We start from the raw sequence: 19,891 nt of genomic DNA on the forward strand, positions 1-19,891 counted from the left end.
GCCGCTCTCCCCTCTCCAGCGCATGTATTTATTCAAGCAGCGTATCTCCCGGCTGCTCTGTGTGATGCGCAGGAAAAAGGGCTCGGTTACCATAGTAACGGCGATACATATCGCCGCTACAGGAAGCTGCTGCCCTGCTTCCTGTCGTATCACACAGAGCAGCCGGCAGATACGCTGCTTGAATAAATACACGCGCCGAAGAGGGGAAAGTGGCCGCTGTTAAGGTAATAACAGCGGCGGGGACCACCACCTGGCTATACCGGGGCGCTATCCTGGGGCACTATACTGGCTATCCTGGGGCACTATACTGGGGCACTATTCTGGCTATACTGGGGCACTATTCTGGCAATACTGGGGCACTATTCTGGCAATACTGGGGCACTATTCTGGCAATACTGGGGCACTATTCTGGCTATACTGGGGCACTATTCTGGCTATACTGGGGCACTATTCTGGCTATACTGGGGCACTATTCTGGCTATACTGGGGCACTATTCTGGCTATACTGGGGCACTATACTGGCTATACTTGGGCACTATACTGGCTATACTTGGGCACTATACTGGCTATACTGGGGCACTATACTGGCTATACTGGGGCACTATACTGGCTATACTGGGGCACTATACTGGCTATACTGGGGCACTATACTGGCTATACTGGGGCACTATTCTGGCTATACTGGGGCACTATTCTGGCTATACTGGGGCACTATACTGGCTATACTGGGGCACTATTCTGGCTATACTGGGGCACTATTCTGGCTATACTGGGGCACTATACTGGCTATACTGGGGCACTATACTGGCTATACTGGGGCACTATACTGGCTACACTGGGGCACTATTCTGGCTATACTGGGGCACTATACTGGGGCACTATACTGGCTATACTGGGGCACTATACTGGGGCACTATCCTGGCTATACTGGGGCACTATCCTGGCTATACTGGGGCACTATCCTGGCTATACTGGGGCACTATCCTGGCTATACTGGGGCACTATCCTGGCTATACTGGGGCACTATCCTGGCTATACTGGGGCACTATCCTGGCTATACTGGGGCACTATCCAGGCTATACTGGGGCACTATCCAGGCTATACTGGGGCACTATCCAGGCTATACTGGGGCACTATCCAGGCTATACTGGGGCACTATCCAGGCTATACTGGGGCACTATCCAGGCTATACTGGGGCACTATCCAGGCTATACTGGGGCACTATACAGGCTATACTGGGGCACTATACAGGCTATACTGGGGCACTATACAGGCTATACTGGGGCACTATATAGGCTATACTGGGGCACTATACAGGCTATACTGGGGCACTATACAGGCTATACTGGGGCACTATACAGGCTATACTGGGGCACTATAATGGCTATACTGGGGCACTATAATGGCTATACTGGGGCAACTAAACTCCCTATACTGGGGCAACTATGCTAGCTATGCCACTGCACCCTCGCCAGCACCCCCCCGTAACCCGCTCCACTGTCCACTAGGACACACACCTGACGTCCACTACCCCCGCGGCGGTCCCCGGAAAAAAATTTGGTCAGAACGTGGTCCCCGGCCCGGGAAAGGTTGGAGACCCCTGCCCCACCTTACAAAGTACATTACTCGAAAAAACACATAGATCCAGACACACAGATCCAGGCACATCACCTCAAGATAGGACATTTAGGTAAGCAACTATGGAGGTGCTAAACAGGGTATGGCCAACAACATAGCAAAGTCAGTTAACCCTTCACACCCTCACATGCAAATATTTTTACAAATGCTTTCACAGTAATCAATCATCCAGGAACCACCGCTATCCCTAGAGCTAAGTACAAAGCCGGAGTCTTGGTACAAAAGAATACATTCTCTTGCATAGCCACCTACAAATTGCAGGTTGCTCCAGTATTCTAGGGTGCGCAGAGGTACCCCAGTATTCCTAGGTGCGCAGAAGTACCCCAATATTCGCGGGTGCGCAGAGGTACCCCAGTATAGGTGCTCCAGTCGATTACTCAGCTACCACCTGACCTTCTGAAGCCAAAGACATTCCACCATACTGACCTGATGGTACACTGATAGGTATAATAGACCAGTGTGAAGGGTGTAGTAAGTATTTTGCTGGCGAAGGAGCTGAGCTCTCGGCACAATCGTTCCACATCTTGTGTCATCCTTTGGTCTCTAGAAGACAGAAGTCAGTAGATTGTCAGCTCACATGGCTGGAGTTACTGGCGCGTAATTGGTAATGTTTGGTTGAACGTCACATACGGATTATCCATGTGAGCATGATGAACACTCAGTGTGTAATAGACTTGTTTGGTGAAATAGAGTTGATGTAAATACTGCGTCATCACATTCCGGCAATTCACATACACCAATTTACTGATGTACTGTTCAGTGCTGCGAAGCTGAAAGACAAACCACAACATTCACTGCAGAAATAATCAGCACAACCTCAAACCGGCATAACACATAACAGTGTCAGAACCGGGTGGACACCAGAGGGAGTGGGAGATGGAGGGTGAGGGTGCAGGGTGTTGGGGTGAGGTCTGGTGAAGGATGGAGGTGGAGAGGTGATGGGGCAGCGGCCTGTCTTGTGCTAGAAAGAGGGAGGGGACAGAGGAGGTAGTGCTTTGGGAGGGGAGCATGCACTATAATGTACCCAGACCTCACAAGTGTCCCGATTTCGGAGGGACAATCACGGGTTGGGGGCGTGGTCCCGCATCACGCTTAACCCCCACTGCTGTCCCGGGCTGTCCTCTTCTGCATCAGCCAGTGCTGCCCCTTAGTCAGGGATGTGGCAGAGGGTGGTCGACTTCATTCTTCCCTCTTTATGGATTCCCCCTTCTGGGTCTCCTCTCCTGTTGCTGATCGGAGGTGCAGCTTCAGTGTATTTCACCTGCGCACAGCGATGTCCCCTCCACCCGTCCTCATCAGTTACAGCCGGCTTCACACTACTTCCTGTCCTCTGCATGTCAGGTGATTACACAGACGGGACATGCAGAGAGAAAGCAGTGTGCGGCCAGCTGGAAATAATGAGGATGTACGGAGCGGACATCGCTGGGTGTAAGTGAGATTAGAGGACGGGACCTGCAGAGAGAAAGCAGTGTGCGGCCAGCTGGAACTAATGAGGAGGATGGAGGAGGAGGACATCGCTGGGTGTAGGTGAGATTAGAGGACGGGACCTCCAGAGCAGGCAGCGAGCGGCCGGCTGGAACTAATGAGGAGGATGGAGGAGGAGGACATTGCTGGGTTTAGGTGAGATATTACACTAATGTATTTATTGCAGGGAAAGGATTGCCACAAAAATGGAATTCTTTATGTAGCAATAATGGCAGCTTAAGATCTCCATGTCTATGAAACTGTCAGTCAGCTTAAAATATTGTTGTGAAAAGAAAAAAAAAAAAAGCACAGAGAGATCCGGGAGCCCAATCTGGTGCAATACGTTAATAGTTCAGATAGGTGTAGAACAAAATTCAATGGAGATTATACTCACAAGGTTGGGCTGCTGAAAGAGGCAACCACTCGTTTTAGCATGTGGAGAAGTACCGTCTCCACTTGGCCTTTCAACGCTTAGCGGTCGCTGCTCCAAAAGATTGATTTGTAGGTCGAGGGAAATTTGACCAAAATCACCCCTAAGAGTAGGGGAGATATGGATAATTCTGGGATTGGATTAGGAGGCGCCTGGGTTGATAGGGTATAGTATGTTTCTAAAAATGGTAGCTTTATATGGAACTTTGAAAGTGAATGGGAACCGCATTTAAAAAAATGAGACAGATACTTACCCAAGGAGAGGGAAGGCTCTGGGTCCTATAGAGCCTTCCCGCTCCTCTCCTGGTCCCCTCGTTCCAGTGCTGGCTCGCCCGGTAGCAGTATTTGACTAATTTAGTCAAATACTGCTTTATCCGGCCGAAGGAGGCTTCAGAAGTCTTCAGGGAGCCCGAGTGCTCCTGAAGAAGAGCGGCCCTGTACTGCACCTGCGCAAGCACGCTCACGTCTGTGCAGTATGGAGCTGCACGGCTTCGTGAGGACACGGCTCCCGAAGACATCCAAATACCCTTTCGGTGGGGGATTGAAATGGGGGGGGGGGAGGGGAAGGGGGGGGGGCAGCACAGTATAGAGATCACCGAGAGAGGAGACGGAAGGCTCTATATGACCCAGACCCTTCCCTCTCCGTAGGTAAGTATTTGCTTCATTTTTTTAACAATGCGTTTCCTATTCACTTTAAGAGATTAATCGTGACAAGAATTGTCCTACCTTATAGTTGTCCCATTGCGGATACAGGACACATGGGCGTAACAATAGGAGATGCAGCCCATACACCCGCAGGGCCCCCCTGGGGCCCGCTCGTGGCCGTTTTGGGGGGCTGGAGGGGTCGCAACAGGAGGGGAAAGCTATGGCCACAGTCGGCGAGGAAGATTCCCTCACCTCGGGCTTTCCCCTCTGTGCTCCCTTCAGCTTCAATAGCTATACAAAAACAGAGGACTGAGCGGAGCGGCAGGCAAACATAGCTTCCGTGCGTTCCAGCGCGGAGACTTCTCGCTCTAGTGAGTGACGCGACTTCCTGTATAAAACAGGAAGTCGCATCAGTCACTAAAACGAGAAGCGTCCGGAAGGTATGTTTGCCTGCCACTGCCCGCCGCTCAGTCCTCTGCACTTGTATAGCTATTGAAGCTGGAGGGGAGCACAGAGGGGAAAGCCCGAGGTGAGGGAGGACTGTGGCCATAGCTTTTCCCTCATGGTGCGAACCCTCCAGCCCCCCAAAACAGCCACGAGCGGGCCCCAGGGGGGAGGGGGGCCCGCTCACAAGTTCTGCAGGGGGGCCCGGGGGCTCTTAGTTATGCCCCTGACAGGACAGTAGAAATTCAAGGTAGAAAAAAGTGCCAGGACTCTCAGTTTGATTAAGCAATCAGGCACTATTATTGAGCTGAGGAAGCGGCTGGGGCCGTGAAACGCGTTGTCTAGTGCATCAATAAACCTGACCCCTTTTTTCTACCTTGAATTTCTACTGTCCTTTATCCGCAATGGGACAACTATAAGGTAGGACAATTCTTGTCACGATTAATCTCTTAAAAGTTCCATATAAAGCTACCATTTTTAGAAACATACTATACCCCATCAACCCAGGCGCCCTTCTAACCCAATCCCAGCGTAAAATATTGCCATTTTTCATCTGGGTCACTATTTTAAACCGACTGCCAAAAATCTCCCATCCACCATATTTATAACATGGCGATTAGGTTGCTTGCCCCTTTATTAGATCACCAGTTTCATCAAATGTTAATATGAAGGAAAATGAACCAGGATAGAAAGGACCAGTGAGGTGTGAATTATAAAACAACATATTTTTCCTATGAAATCTTTATGGTTTGCGTGACCATGGGTGTGGCAGGGGTGTAGCCTTAAGGTGGATACACAGATCAGATAAAAGTCTTTGGAAAATGAAAGATCACAGACCAATTTTACCCCCTTCCATGTAGTATGAGAGCCATACCTACACAGTCTATTCTATGGAGCTGAACTCCCCATCAGATAAAAATCTTTGCAAGATGCTGCACACAAAGATGCTGTATACATGCAACAGATCAGTTCCTGCAAAAGATCCGTTCCTGCAAAATGCACTCATAGTCTAGACAAGACAAGACAAACAACATTTATATTGCGCTTTTCTCCTTGCGGACTCAAAGCGCCAGAGCAGAGCAGCAGCCACTAGGGCGCGCTCTATTGGCAGTAGCAGTGTAAGGGAGACTTGCCAAAGGTCTCCTACTGAATTAGTGCTGGCTTACTGAACAGGCAGAGCCGAGATTCGAACCCTGGTCTCCTGTGTCAGAGGCAGAGCCCTTAACCATTACACCATCAGCCAACTGCCATCACCATCAGCCATAGTCTATGATATCTGCAGATCCTCATACACACCTTGTTTAACGGACAATCATCTGCAGATCAGATCCACCAGGATGGATCTTTAGATCTGCAGATAATGGTCTAATCTGCAAATGAATTTCTGTTAAACAAGGTGTGTATGAGGAACTGCAGGTATCAGACTATGAGGCCTGGTGCACACCAAAAACCGCTAGCAGATCCGCAAAATGCTAGCAGATTTTGAAACGCTTTTTCTTAGTTTTCTGTAGCGTTTCAGCTAGCATTTTGCGGTTTTGTGAAGCGTTTTTGGTGTAGTAGATTTCATGTATTGTTACAGTAAAGCGGTTACTGAACAGCTTCTGTAACAAAAACGCCTGGCAAACCGCTCTGAAGTGCCGTTTTTCAGAGCGGTTTGCGTTTTTTTTCTATACTTAACATTGAGGCAGAAACGCATCCGCAATCCAAAATCTGCAGCAGCCCGGGAGTATGCGTTTCTGCAAAACGCCTCCCGCTCTGGTGTGCACCAGCCCATTGAAATACATTACCCAAGCGTATCCGCAGCCGCAAGCGGATCGCAAAACGCAGCCGAACCGCTCTGGTGTGCACTAGGCCTGAATGCATTTTGCAGGAATGGATCTTTTGCAGGAACGGATCTTTTGCAGATACTGATCTGTTGTATTTGTGCAGCATCTGTGTGTACAGCATCTTGCAAAGATGGGAGTTCAGCTCAATAGAATAGACTGTAGAGTCTCCTCTCATACTACATGGAAGGGGGTAAAATTGGTCTATGATCTTTCATTTTCCAAAGACTTTTATCTGATGTGTGTACCCACCTTAAGTGTCCCTCTTTCTTATCTCAAAATGTTGGGAGGTATGATTATACCAATAGGAGTTCTTTCACAAGTCTGTTACAGCTAGGCAGAATGACGGTAACATTTTGTTTCAGAAAGAGTGACTCACCATGGAGATGAGAAAGATGAAGAAAATCGCCAGCAGCACCAGTCGCTTAAATCCATTCACATCTTGATCAGAAAGGACACCATAGAACTGGCTGGGCAAGATGCCAACCTGGTATATGACCACCTGCCCTGACAGGACAAAGGAGAAAACCTGTAAATTGTCAACAAATTAATGTATCCCATAGATAATCCAAACAAGAGGGGAGGAAGAAGCAAGGAAAGTGACAGGGCAGGACGGGGGACGGGACAAGGGATGGACGGCCGATGGTCAGGGGAAGGGACAGGCGATGGTCAGGGGAAGTGACAGGGCAGGACAGGTGATGGACGGGGAAGTGACAGGGCAGGACAGGTGATGGACGGGGAAGTGACAGGGCAGGACAGGCGATGGACAGGCGATGGTCAGGGGAAGGGACAGGCGATGGTCAGGGGAAGGGACAGGCGATGGTCAGGGGAAGGGACAGGCGATGGTCAGGGGAAGGGACAGGCGATGGTCAGGGGAAGGGACAGGCGATGGTCAGGGGAAGGGACAGGCGATGGTCAGGGGAAAGGACAGGGCAGGACATTGGACGGGACAAGGGAGGGACAGGCGATGGTCAGGGGGAGGGACAGGCGATGGTCAGGGGGAGGGACAGGCGATGGTCAGGGGGAGGGACAGGCGATGGTCAGGGGGAGGGACAGGCGATGGTCAGGGGGAGGGACAGGCGATGGTCAGGGGGAGGGACAGGACAGGTGATGAATGCGGCAGGGACATGACCAGACATGTGATGGATGGGGAAGGGACAGGAGAAGGACAGGGAAGGTGTTGCACGCCCCCTGCCGGCCAGAATTCTTCAAGACTCCCAATCTACTCTGGCCCACAGACAATCCAATCCTGTGGATACAATCGATGTACCGGATAGCTGGAATCGGTATTACAGACAAAGCAGGAGGGAATGTGTGCACACAGATACAATTACTAAGTACAATGAAACAGTAAAAACAGCCACCACCTCTTTAGATTCGGGAAATTGGAACCCGCTAGCTAATATGAGCTAAGGAAGAATGAGTTAACACAACCTAGTCTTTCTAATGCCTAGTACACACCATACAATTTTCTGTTTGATTAAAGGTGCGTACACATGCACTACATGCGCCAACAACGGGTCCGTTAGACCCTCCCGCTGGGCGGACTTTCAAGCGACAGTAGCACGTGTGTACGCACTGTTGGCGGACTGATAAGGTTGTTTCTCAACGATCCGCACAGCAGATCGCTTAGAAACAGCCTTATCAGTCCGCCGACAGTGCGTACACACGTGCTACTGTCGCCCGAAAGTCCGCCCAGCGGGAGGGTCTGACGGATCCGTTGTTGGCGCATGTAGTGCGTGTGTACGCACCTTTACCTGCCAGGTATCGCCGCTCGGAGACTGAAGGCGGGCAGAGCTCCTCCCCCCAAGCAGGAGATGCGAGCACAGCCTGCACGTGATCTCCTGCAGTAGCCAGCTCCAGAACCTAATGCCAATTGGCGTCAGGCGGTCCTGGGGCTGCCGCCGCGGCCATTCTTATTGGCGTGGGGCGGTCGTTAGGTAGTTAAAAGACATTTTATTGACAAGATTTGAAAATATCACATAGGAGAAAAAAAAAGTTGATTGCATATAGGCCTGGGCGAGAAAGGTGAAAGGCCAGAGTATGTATACAGAAAGTAATGCCAGCAGGGGGTATACAGAGGGTAATGATAGCAGGGGGTATACTAACCAGCAAGTGCCACAATCAGCAGCGTTAGCAGCATTAATGTATTCTGAGACGTCCATCGAGGAAACAGTACAGACTGCAGACTCCAAAAACGGCACAAAAACTGCCAGTCCAGACGAGGCCTGCAAAACATTTACCATACATAAGATACACATTACACCAAAACAAGGAGAGCATAACTGCGCTGTGTGTGCTCACCCCACCCCAATACCACTGTGTGTATACCCCACGCTCACCGTGTCAGAATACTCCACTGTCCGTGCCGCCGCCACCACCACCAAGTGTCTACACTGTAGGCTGCATGGTGATGTAGTGGATAGCACTCTTTCCTTGCAGCGCTAGCACCCCAGTTCAAATCCCAGCCAGAGCACTATCTGCATGGAGTTTGTATGTTCTTCTTGTGTCTGTATGGGTTTCCTCTTGCCACTCCAGTTTCCTCCCACACCCCAAAAGCATACAGATGATGGATTGACCTCCATGATGGATATAGGATTATGCTAGGGATTAGATTGTGAGCCCCTCTGAGCTACAGCTAAGGGGACAAGACTATATACACTCTCTACAGCTCTGTGGATGATGTGCTACATAAATAGTAAATAATAATAATACACTATAACTCAGCCCCTCCTTCCTATATAAATATAACATGATGAAAAATATATGAAGGTATTACTGACCCCTTCTCAGCTCTCAGACTCTTCACTTCTCTCCTCATCTTCAGCAATCTGCAGTAGTAAAGTCCTCAGGAAACCGGAAGTAACAGGCAGAACCGGAAGTGTCGCCGCACTGAGGACTCGCATCCATGTTGTTGGTTATTTAAAATTGGACGGATGTTTTGCAAAACATATTAATGACGTAATCATCAAAGTCCGCCAATCCCATCCTCCCGATCGGCTAATGCGACCGCTGAGTAGCGCCTCCACGCCGACTGCGAATCATACAAGAAAGGTGTAATACCCGTGAGCGACCACCAGAGGGAGACAAAGTCCAGCCGATACACAGTGCTTACCGTCCACCGCTACTTAATGTCATCCATAAGTATTGCAGCCCCCCCTTTCACATATATACTCTCCTCTACCATATACAACCCCCCCCCCCCCCCCCCTGCTTTTCATGTGCAGCCCTATTAGCGGACCTGAACTCAGAACTTCCTCTCTGCTATAACAGACGTTGCTAACATCCTGTGCTTTCAAATTAGTTTATCTTAATGGATGTGAATAAAGTTTAGAGTCAATCAAACACATTTTTAGTAAAGAAATATATATATATATTTACATACAGTGGCGTAGCAATAGGGGTTGCAGAGGTAGCGACCGCATCGGCGCCCTCCCTCAATCACAATATTAGCTCTCTATTAGCCCTGTGTTGGTAATAATAACTTCTATAGATGCTTTAAATAGTGAGGGCCCATTCACACCTGCGTTTGCAAAACGCCAGCGATTTTTGCCGGCGTTTTGCAGGAGTGATTTTTCCGCAATTTAAAGCTGAAAAATCACTGAACACTGCGGTGATTTTCCCGCGATCGCGTTTAGCACTTCTATAGCACTGAAACGCGATCGCCGGGAAATCGCGTGAAAATGGTGCAGGAGACGCGTTTGCGTTTTTGGGCGATTTGCAGCGATTAGCACAAATCGCCCAAGTTAGAACGGGCCCATAAAAAGCGCTAGCGTTTCAGCGTTTTGCCAAAATAGCGGCAAAACGCTCTAGTGTGAATGGGCCCTAATAATTAACAAACTGTTTCCCATTCCCTACTTGCACTTCTGACACTGTTGTTGTCCTTGGCAGGTTTTGCTGCGCCGTATCAATTGTTATGTATAGAGTGCTTGGGGAGCCCCATTGTAAAACTTGCACCGGGGCCTATAGCTCCTTAGCTACGCCACTGTTTACATAGAAAGAGGGCCAAAATCCTGAAAGAGGGACAAATGAGGAGGAAAGAAGGACAGGGCTCCCAAAGAGGTACTGTCCCTCCAAAATGGGACAGCTGGGAGCTATGATCCTGTGCTTGCCTCTCTGAGGCATTATATGGTACTCGCATGGGAGGATACCACAAAGGAAGCAACTGCTGTCCAAAAAAACATTGCTGCACGTTTAAAGGGAACCCAAGGTGGGAATAATATCTGGTGTAAGTCGCTTTCTTGAGGTCATGCCACAGCATCTCAATTGGGTTGAGGTCAGGACTCTGACTGGGCCACTCCAGAAGGCGTATTTTCTTCTGTTCTGTTTAAGCCATTCTGTTGTTGTTTACTTCTATACTTTGAGTTGTCCTTTTGCAACACCCATCTTCTTCTGTGCTTTAGCTGGTGGACAGATGGCCTTAAGTTCTCCTTAAAAATGGCTTGATAAACTTTGGAATTCATTTTTCCTTCGATGTTACCAATCCGTTCAGGCCCTGACACAGCAAAGCAGTCCCAAACCATGATGCCCCCACCATCATACTTACAGTTGCAATGTGGTATTGATGTTGGTGTGCTGTGCCTCTTTTTTTATCACACTTAGGGCTGGTTCAGACGGACGCTTGCAGAGCGTTTACTGCCAGCGTTCGGGGCTTGGCGTTAAACGCTCCCATTCAAGTGAATGGGAGCGTTTGTACCAAGCTTTTATGCGCATTTGCACAAACGCGGCGTTCGGGTCCCGATTTTCACTGGCGTTCAAGGAGCCCCTGGAAGCTACATGTTGCTTCCAGGGGCGGTTAACCGCGACGGGTAATGTCCCTCTAGGGGAAGAAAAACGCGACCGCATCCGAACGCAATGCGAACGCTGCTGAAAGCCTGAACGCATCACGAACGCAACGCCAACGAACGCGACGCCTCCAAACGTCCGTCTGAACCAGCCCTTTGGCCACATACACACATCAGACCATAGTCTTTTGAAAATGAAAGATCACACACCAATTTTACCCCCTTCCATGTAGTATGAGAGCCATATCTACACAGTGTATTCTATGGAGCTGAACTCCCCATATGAAAAAAATCTTTGCAAGATGCTGCACACACAGATGCTGTACAGACACAAAAGATCAGTATCTGCAAAAGATCTGTTCCTGCCAAAGATCCGTTCCTGCAAATTGCATTCATAGTCTATGGGATCTGCAGATCATCATACACACCTTGTTTAACTGACATTCATCTGCAGATCAGACAATCATATGCAGATCTGAAAATCCATCCTGGTGGATCTGATCTGCAGATGAATGTCTGTTAAACAAGGTGTGTATGATGATCTGCAGATATCATAGACTATGAATGCATTTTGCAGGAACGGATCTTTTGCAGGGACAGATCTTTTGCAGGAGGTGATCTTTTGAATGTCTACAGCATGTTTGTGTGCAGCATCTTGCAAAGATTTCTATCTGATGGGGAGTTCAGCTCCATAGAATAGACTGTGTAGATATGGCTCTCATACTACATAGAAGGGGGTAAAATTGGTCTGTGATCTTTCATTTTCCAAAGACTATGGTCTGATGTGTGTATGAGCCTTAAAGGGGAACTTCAGCCTAAACAAACATACTGTCATCAAGTTACATTAGTATGTTAATTAGAATAGATAGGTAATATAATCTCTTACCCACCCTGTTTTAAAAGAACAGGCAAATGTTTGTGATTCATGGGGGCTGCCATCTTTGTCATGGGGGCAGCCATCTTTTTGGTTGAAAGGAGGTGACAAGGAGCAGGAGACACAGTTCCAACTATCCTGTGTCCTGATAACCCCTCCCAGCTGCACACGCTAGGCTTCAAATGTCAAATTTAAAATGTAAAAAAATTGCACCAAAACAGCAGAACGAGAACAACAAAATCAGAAATCCCATCATGCTTTGCACAGCATCAGGGGAAAAAAGCCCGGGCAGTTTTCTTCTGTGCAGCTAAAAATGAGGCTTGTATAAGAGAAACAAAGTTCTGATGCTGTGAAACTGTTAAAGAAACACAAAGCCTTTTTAGTGCTGCTGAGTCGATTTTTAGTCCGGAGGTTCACTTTAAGGCCCATATGCAATTCCATTTTTCACCTGAGTTTTCTCCAAGGTGATATTTTGAAAGTTGTCAATAAAATGACCTTTAGGGCTGGTTCAGACGGACGCTTGCAGAGCGTTTACAGCCAGCTTTCGGGGCTTGGCGTTAAACGCTCCCATTCAAGTGAATGGGAGCGTTTGTACCAAGCTTTCACGCGCGTTTGCACGAGCGCGGCGTTCGGGTCCCAATTTTACCCTGACGTTCAAGGAGCCCCTGGAAGCTACATGTAGCTTCCAGGGGCGGTTAACCACGACGGGTAATGTCCCCCTAGGGGAAGAAAAAACGCGACCGCATCCGAACGCAACGCGAACGCTGCTGAAAGCCCGAACGCATTGCCGCCGTGACGCCAACGAACGCGACGCCTCCAAACGTCCGTCTGAACCAGCCCTTAACCACTTAAGCCCGAAGGGTTGAAATTTTTTTACATCCGAGCAACTTTCACCCCCCATTCATTTGCCAATTTATTTATCACTACTCATCACAATTAATTGATCTATATCTTGTTTTTTCCGCCACCAATTAGGCTTTCTGTGGGTGGTATATTTTGCTAAGAGCCACTTTACTGTAAATGCATTTTAACAGGAAGAATAAGAAAAAAATGGAAAAAAATCATTATTTCTCAGTTTTCAGCCATTATAGTTTTAAAATAATACATGCCTCCATAATTAAAACTCACGTATTGTATTTGCCCATATGCCCCGGGTATTTCACCGTTAAAATTATGTCCCTATCACAATGTATGGCGACAATATTTTATTTGGAAATAAAGGTGCATTTTTTCCGTTTTGCGTCCATCACTGTTTAGAAGCCTATAATTTATTAAATCATATTGATATACTCCTTTGACATGCATATTTAAAAAGTTCAGACCCTTAGGTAACTATTTATGTTTTTTTTTTTTTTATTTAAACTTGTATGTGGGTATTTTTTGGTGTGGGAGGTAAACAGGGTTTTTTTTTTAATATATTTATATGTTTACTTGTAAAACTTTTTATTTTAGGTGTAATTTGCTATTTGGCCACAAGATGGCCAGAATCAAAAAGTCCTGGGAGCGATCGATCTCGCTCCCAGGCAGAAGAAAGGAGACCAGAGCTCAGAAAAGCCGCAGCGTCTGAAGAGACGCTGTCGGCTTTTCTCCGGGGGGGGGGGGGGTCCGATCAGCGAAAGGGATTTATAATCCCTTTCACTGATCGGTGGGCTAGCGGCAAGCAGCGGGGGCGCGCACGGGGGGGCCCGCGGGAGCGCGCGCGACCCGCGGGAGTGCGCGCAGCCCAACTGGACGAGAAATCTCGTCCAGTTGGGCTTAAGTGGTTAAACATTCAGCAAGCAAAAAAATGCTCAAAACAATTTTGATAGTACTTTTTACCTACTTTTTGATACTTTTTTTCATTGCAAAGTGCTGAAATGTTTTTTTAAATCGAAAATGAAAATGTTTCTCGTAGGAGAAAACTCAGGTGAAAAAGAGAATTGCATATGGCCCTTAGTGTTGTGTGTTTCTTCTCAACTTTGGTTTCATCTGTCCACAGAATATTTTACTACAATACTGCTTTGGAATATCCAGGTGCTCTTTTGCAAACTTTAAAGTGAACCTGAGGTGAGAGTGATATGGAGGCTGCCATATTTATTTCCTTTTAAACAATACTAGTTGCCTGGCAGTCCTGCTGATCCATTTGGCTGCAGTAGTGAACTGAATGGCACCAGAAACAAGCATGAATTTAATCTTGTCAGTTCTAACAATATTGTCAGAAACACCCGATCTGCTGCATGCTTGTTCAGGGTCTGTGGTAGAAAGTATTACAGGCAGAGGACCAGCAGGATTGCCAAGCGACTGTACCTCTTTTTCTCCACACTAAGGGTATAATTCATAAAAGTGCTGTCGGTAAGGAGAATCAATGCGGGAAAACAACGCTGGCGGTATTTTAGACTTCTGGGTGGGCATTCATAAAGATGTATTCAGGTGCGATAGCAGTGCGGAGTCTTGGCTGGCGGTAGGCTTGCGGAGACACAGAAGCTGCCGAGTTGATACATTTCTCCGTGTTCCGCTCTGCTGCAGCTGCCTGGGAGGTCTGTGTGTCTCCATTCACTTAACATTGTTATCGCCACATCAGAGGGAGCGGTACTTCCCGACCTCACACCGCTGGCGGTAATCTTTATGAATTAACATTTTTCTACATTTGTTCCGATAATCACAGCACAAAGCGGTGATTTATCACTCTGCTCGGTAGTGTCATTTTTTCATGCGGAAAGAGCCTTTATGAATGCTGCACTTGCTAAGTGGTCGGTAAAGTCAGCTGTTTTAAGCATTTCCGCATGCGGAAATGCTTTACGAATGATAGCCAATGTGTGGAGAAAAAGAGGCAAATCACACCAACATCAATACCACATTGCAACTGTAAGTATGATGGTGGGGGCATCATGGTTTGGGGCTGCATTGCTGTGTCAGGGCCTGAACGGATTGGTAACATCGAAGGAAAAATGAATTCCAAAGTTTATCAAGCCATTTTTAAGGAGAACTTAAGGCCATCTGTCCACCAGCTAAAGCACAGAAGAAGATGGGTGTTGCAAAAGGACAACTCAAAGTATAGAAGTAAAACAACAACAGAATGGCTTAAACAGAAGAATATGCCTTCTGGAGTGGCCCAGTCAGAGTAGTGACCTCAACCCAATTGAGATGCTGTGGCATGACCTCAAGAAAGCGACTTACACCAAATATTACAAGAAACAGTTCTGTAAAGAGGAATAGTCAAGAATTACTCCTGACCGTTGTGCACGTCTGATCTACAACTAAAGGAAAGTTTGGTTGAAGTTATTGCTGCCAAAGAAGGTTCAATCAGTTATTAAATCTAAGGGTTCACATACTTTTTCCACCTGCTCTGTGAATGTTTACATGGTGTGTTCAGTAAAAACATGGAATCATTTATTTGCGTGGTATTAGTATAAGCAGACTATGATTGTCTATTGTTGTGACTAGATGAAGATCAGATCACATTTAATGACCAATTTGTGCAGAAATCAATGTAATTCCAAAGGGTTCACATACTTTTTCTCGCTACTGTATATCTGCTACCATGAAAGCAGGAAGTAGAAACACTGAAGATTTATAACAGGATTTGGATGTAACAAAGAAATGTTTTTCTTTAAAGGACTTACGAGGCCAAATTATAAAAAAAAAAGTTAAAAAAGTGAAGTACCTGCATCTCTTTAAAAGACACGGAGGACGCCATCCGCGCCCTCCGTTTCATTCCGCCGGGTCCCCGCCACTCAATAGACCCCCGGCCTGTCACGACCGCATGGCCCGGGTCGGGCTCTCCTGCCTCTGCCAATATGGCCGCCGGAGCTGGCCGCGGCTGCGCAGCTCTAGGGCCAACCCCCCCGATTCACGCTACTAGAGGCTTCCTCCAGCCCCAGCATCCGTCTTGTGCCCTCGCTGCAACTCCCGGTCCCCTCCGGTGGAGATGTCAACCTCACCAGGTCGGTTTCTTCTGCGTTCCACCATGCGGCTCACTGGTCACGCTGAGGTCATCCGGACTGTACAGCGCAGGCGCAGAACTACTGTGCCTGCGCAGTACAGTCAGGCTGATGTCATTACGACTCTGAGAGACGCTCGCACAGGTGCAGTGGACATCCTGCGCCGGAGGGGACTCCGAGCCATCGGCGATGAGCGGAGCTGCAACGAGGGCACAGGACGGCAGGCAGGGGGAAGCCCCAGGTAAGTGGATATTTTTATTTTTAAATTGCTTGGATGTATCCTTATTATGCTGCTGATGTGCATTTAATTATTTTTTTAGGTCCACACAACATATATATGTCCGCTTGAATTTTGTAGATCCAGAAAAGGAAAAGCAGAAGAAACATAATTCCTGCGGTCACCGTTCTAAAGAAGAAGCATGGCAAACTCACCAATGCAATTACTGTACTTTGCGGTTATGAGTCTTGCATGATAGATTTAACAATAGTTTGGGCCTGGGAGACCCCAGTTGGAAATGTATCTTTTAGTGAACAGAGTGCAGTACACAAGGTGGAAAATGTTTAGAGACTTACAAGACCTACGAGGGGAGAATTTGCGTTGGGAAATTAGAGAAAGAGAAACATAGATCTTAAACCTCCCAGGACATGATACCAGACCAGCTTGGATGCGACGTCTCGCTGATATGTTTGTTAAATAAAATATTTTCTTGAGTAAGTTTCCATTCAACCGTAACGCGGTACCTGTATTGCCCTTGGGAGAAGAGTTTACCCAATGAATGGAGAGTGTAAGGCCCCTTGACCAAGAATTGAACTTCATCCCAATCAGTAGCTGATACCCCCTTTTACATGAGAAATCTATTCCTTTTCAGAAACGGATCATCAGGGGGCTCTGTATGGATGATATTGTGTTGAAACCCCTCCCACAAGAAACTGGGAGGACCATGGTCCTGACAGTTTCCTGTCTGTGAACCTTGTTGCATTGTGGGAAATAACTGTTTACAGCTGTTTCCAACTGCCAAAAAAGCAAGCAGCAGCTACATCCAGTGAGATCACCTGCCAGCAGTAAAAATGTCACCATGGGATAAATGTCAGAATGTAAATTAGGGAACACTGACTAAACCATTTATTCATAATTATTGTAAAAATGAAGCACTTTTCAAAATTACATTATTTTCACTGGAGTTCCTCTTTAATACGTTGCTTTAAGTTATAACTGAAAGAAAACTGATTTTCATACTAATGTCTATGTTTTCCTATGGCTCAGTTCCCACTATAGGCGCTTTAAAGAGAACACGAGGTGTGTTTAACCACTTAAGGACTGCAGTCATAAAACCCCTTAAGGACCAGAGCCTTTTTTTCCATTCGGACCACTGCAGCTTTCACGGTTTATTGCTCAGTCATACAACCTACCACCTAAATGAATTCTACCTCCTTTTCTTGTCACTAATACAGCTTTCTTTCGGTGCTATTTGATTGCTGCTGCGAGTTTTAGTTTTTATTATATTCATCAAAAAAGACATGAATTTTGTCAAAAAAATGACTTTTTTAACTTTCTGTGCTGACATTTTTCAAATAAAGTAAAATTTCCTATACATTTGAGCGCGAAAGTTATTCTGCTACATGTCTTTGATAAAAAAAAACCCATTCAGTGTATATTTATTGGATTGGGTAAAAGTTATAGCGTTTACAAACTATGGTGCCAAAAGTGAATTTTCCCATTTTCAAGCATCTCTGACTTTTCTGCGCACCTGTCAGGTTTCATGAGGGGCTAAAATTCCAGGATAGTACAAATCCCCCCAAATGACCCCATTTTGGAAAGAAGACATCCCAAAGTATTCAGTGAGAGGCATGGTGAGTTCATAGAAGATTTTATTTTTTGTCACAAGTTAGCGGAAAATGACACTTTGTAACAAAAAAAAAAAAAAAAAAAAGTTTCCATTTCTTCTAACTTGCGACAAAAAAAAATGAAATCTGCCACGGACTCACTATGCTACTCTCTGAATACCTTGAAGTGTCTACTTTCCAAAATGGGGTCATTTGTGGGGTGTGTTCACTGTCCTGGCATTTTGGGGGGTGCCTAATTGTAAGCACCCTGTAAAGCCTAAAGATGCTCATTGGACTTTGGGCCCCTTAGCGCAGTTAGGCTGCAAAAAAGTGCCACACATGTGGTATTGCCGTACTCAGGAGAAGTAGTATAATGTGTTTTGGGGTGTATTTTTACACATACCCATGCTGGGTGGGAGAAATATCTCCGTAAATGACAATTGTTTTCTTTTTTTAACACACAATTGTCAATTTATAGAGATATTTCTCCCACTCAGCATGGGTATGTGGAAAAATACACCCCAAAACACATTATACTACTTCTCCTGAGTACGGCGATACCACATGTGTGGCACTTTTTTGCACCCTAACTGCGCTAAGGGGCCCAAAGTCCAATGAGTACCTTTAGGATTTCACAGGTCATTTTGAGAAATTTCGTTTCAAGACTGCTCCTCACGGTTTAGGGCCCCTAAAATGCCAGGACAGTATAGGAATCCCACAAATTACCCCATTTTAGAAAGAAGACACCCCAAGGTATTCCATTAGGAGGATGGTGAGTTCATAGAAGATTTTTTTTTTTGTCACAAGTTAGCGGAAATTGATTTTAATTGTTTTTTTTCACAAAGTGTCATTTTCTGCTAACTTGTGACAAAAATAAAATCTTCTATGAACTCACCATACTCCTAACGGAATACCTTGGGGTGTCTTCTTTCTAAAATGGGGTCATTTATGGGGTTCCTATACTGCCCTGGCATTTTAGGGGCCCTAAACCGTGAGGAGTAGTCTTGAAACCAAATGTCGCAAAATGACCTGTGAAATCCTAAAGGTACTCATTGGACTTTGGGCCCCTTAGCGCACTTAGGGTGCAAGAAAGTGCCACACATGTGGTACCGCCGTACTCAGGAGAAGTAGTATAATGTGTTTTGGGGTGTATTTTTACACATACAGATGCTAGGTGGGAGAAATATCTCTGTAAATGACAATTATTTGATTTTTTTTACACACAATTGTCCATTTACAGAGAGATTTCTCCCACCCAGCATGGGTATGTATAAAAATACACCTCAAAACACATTATACTACTTCTTCTGAGTACAGCGATACCACATGTGTGACACTTTTTTGCAACCTAGGTGCGCTAAGGGGCCTAACGTCCTATTCTCAGGTCATTTTGAGGCATTTGGATTCTAGACTACTCCTCACGGTTTAGGGCCCCTAAAATGCCAGGGCAGTATAGGAACCCCACAAGTGACCCCATTTTAGAATGAAGACACCCCAAGGTATTCCGTTAGGGGTATGGTGAGTTCATAGAAGATTTTTTTTTTGTCACAAGTTAGCGGAAAATGACACTTTGTGAAAAAAAAACCAATACATATCAATTTCCGCTAACTTGTGACAAAAAATAAAATCTTCTATGAACTCACCATACTCCTAACGGAATACCTTGGGGTGTCTTCTTTCTAGAATGGGGTCATTTGTGGGGTTCCAATACTGCCCTGGCATTTTAGGGGCCCTAAACCGTGAGTAGTCGTCTTGAACCCAAATGTCTCAAAATGACCTGTGAAATCCTAAAGGTACTCATTGGACTTTGGGCCCCTTAGCACAGTTAGGCTGCAAAAAAAGTGTCACACATGTGGTATCGCCGTACTCAGAAGAAGTAGTATAATGTGTTTTGTGGTGTATTTTTACATATAACCATGCTGGGTGGGAGAAATATCTCTGTAAATGACACATTTTTGATTTTTTTTACACACAATTGTCCATTTACAGAGAGATTTCTCCCACCCAGCATGGGTATGTGTAAAAATACACCACAAAACACATTAT

At 46.4% G+C, this 19,891-nt stretch overlaps 1 protein-coding gene across 2 annotated transcripts in view; it reads right to left on the reverse strand.

Moving 5' to 3' along the window:
* Window positions 1–9,485, reverse strand: part of ABCD4 (ATP binding cassette subfamily D member 4) — a 29,912-nt gene extending 20,427 nt beyond the window's left edge. Inside the window, exons 1-5 of one of the 2 annotated variants that reach the window (XM_068252209.1) lie at window positions 9,227–9,485; window positions 8,553–8,671; window positions 6,823–6,950; window positions 2,269–2,408; window positions 2,065–2,181 (exon numbers count right to left, since the gene is read on the reverse strand). In XM_068252209.1, coding sequence (XP_068108310.1) covers window positions 2,065–2,181; window positions 2,269–2,408; window positions 6,823–6,950; window positions 8,553–8,671; window positions 9,227–9,264 — 542 coding nt within the window. In that variant the 5' untranslated portion in view covers window positions 9,265–9,485. Of the gene's footprint in view, window positions 1–2,064; window positions 2,182–2,268; window positions 2,409–6,822; window positions 6,951–8,552; window positions 8,672–9,226 lie in introns of those variants that run through there. The other variant, XM_068252211.1, reaches the window with a different exon arrangement.
* Window positions 9,486–19,891: the final 10,406 nt, after the last annotated feature.

This window comes from Hyperolius riggenbachi, chromosome 9 (genome assembly GCF_040937935.1).
Source record: "Hyperolius riggenbachi isolate aHypRig1 chromosome 9, aHypRig1.pri, whole genome shotgun sequence".
Taxonomy (NCBI): domain Eukaryota; kingdom Metazoa; phylum Chordata; class Amphibia; order Anura; family Hyperoliidae; genus Hyperolius; species Hyperolius riggenbachi.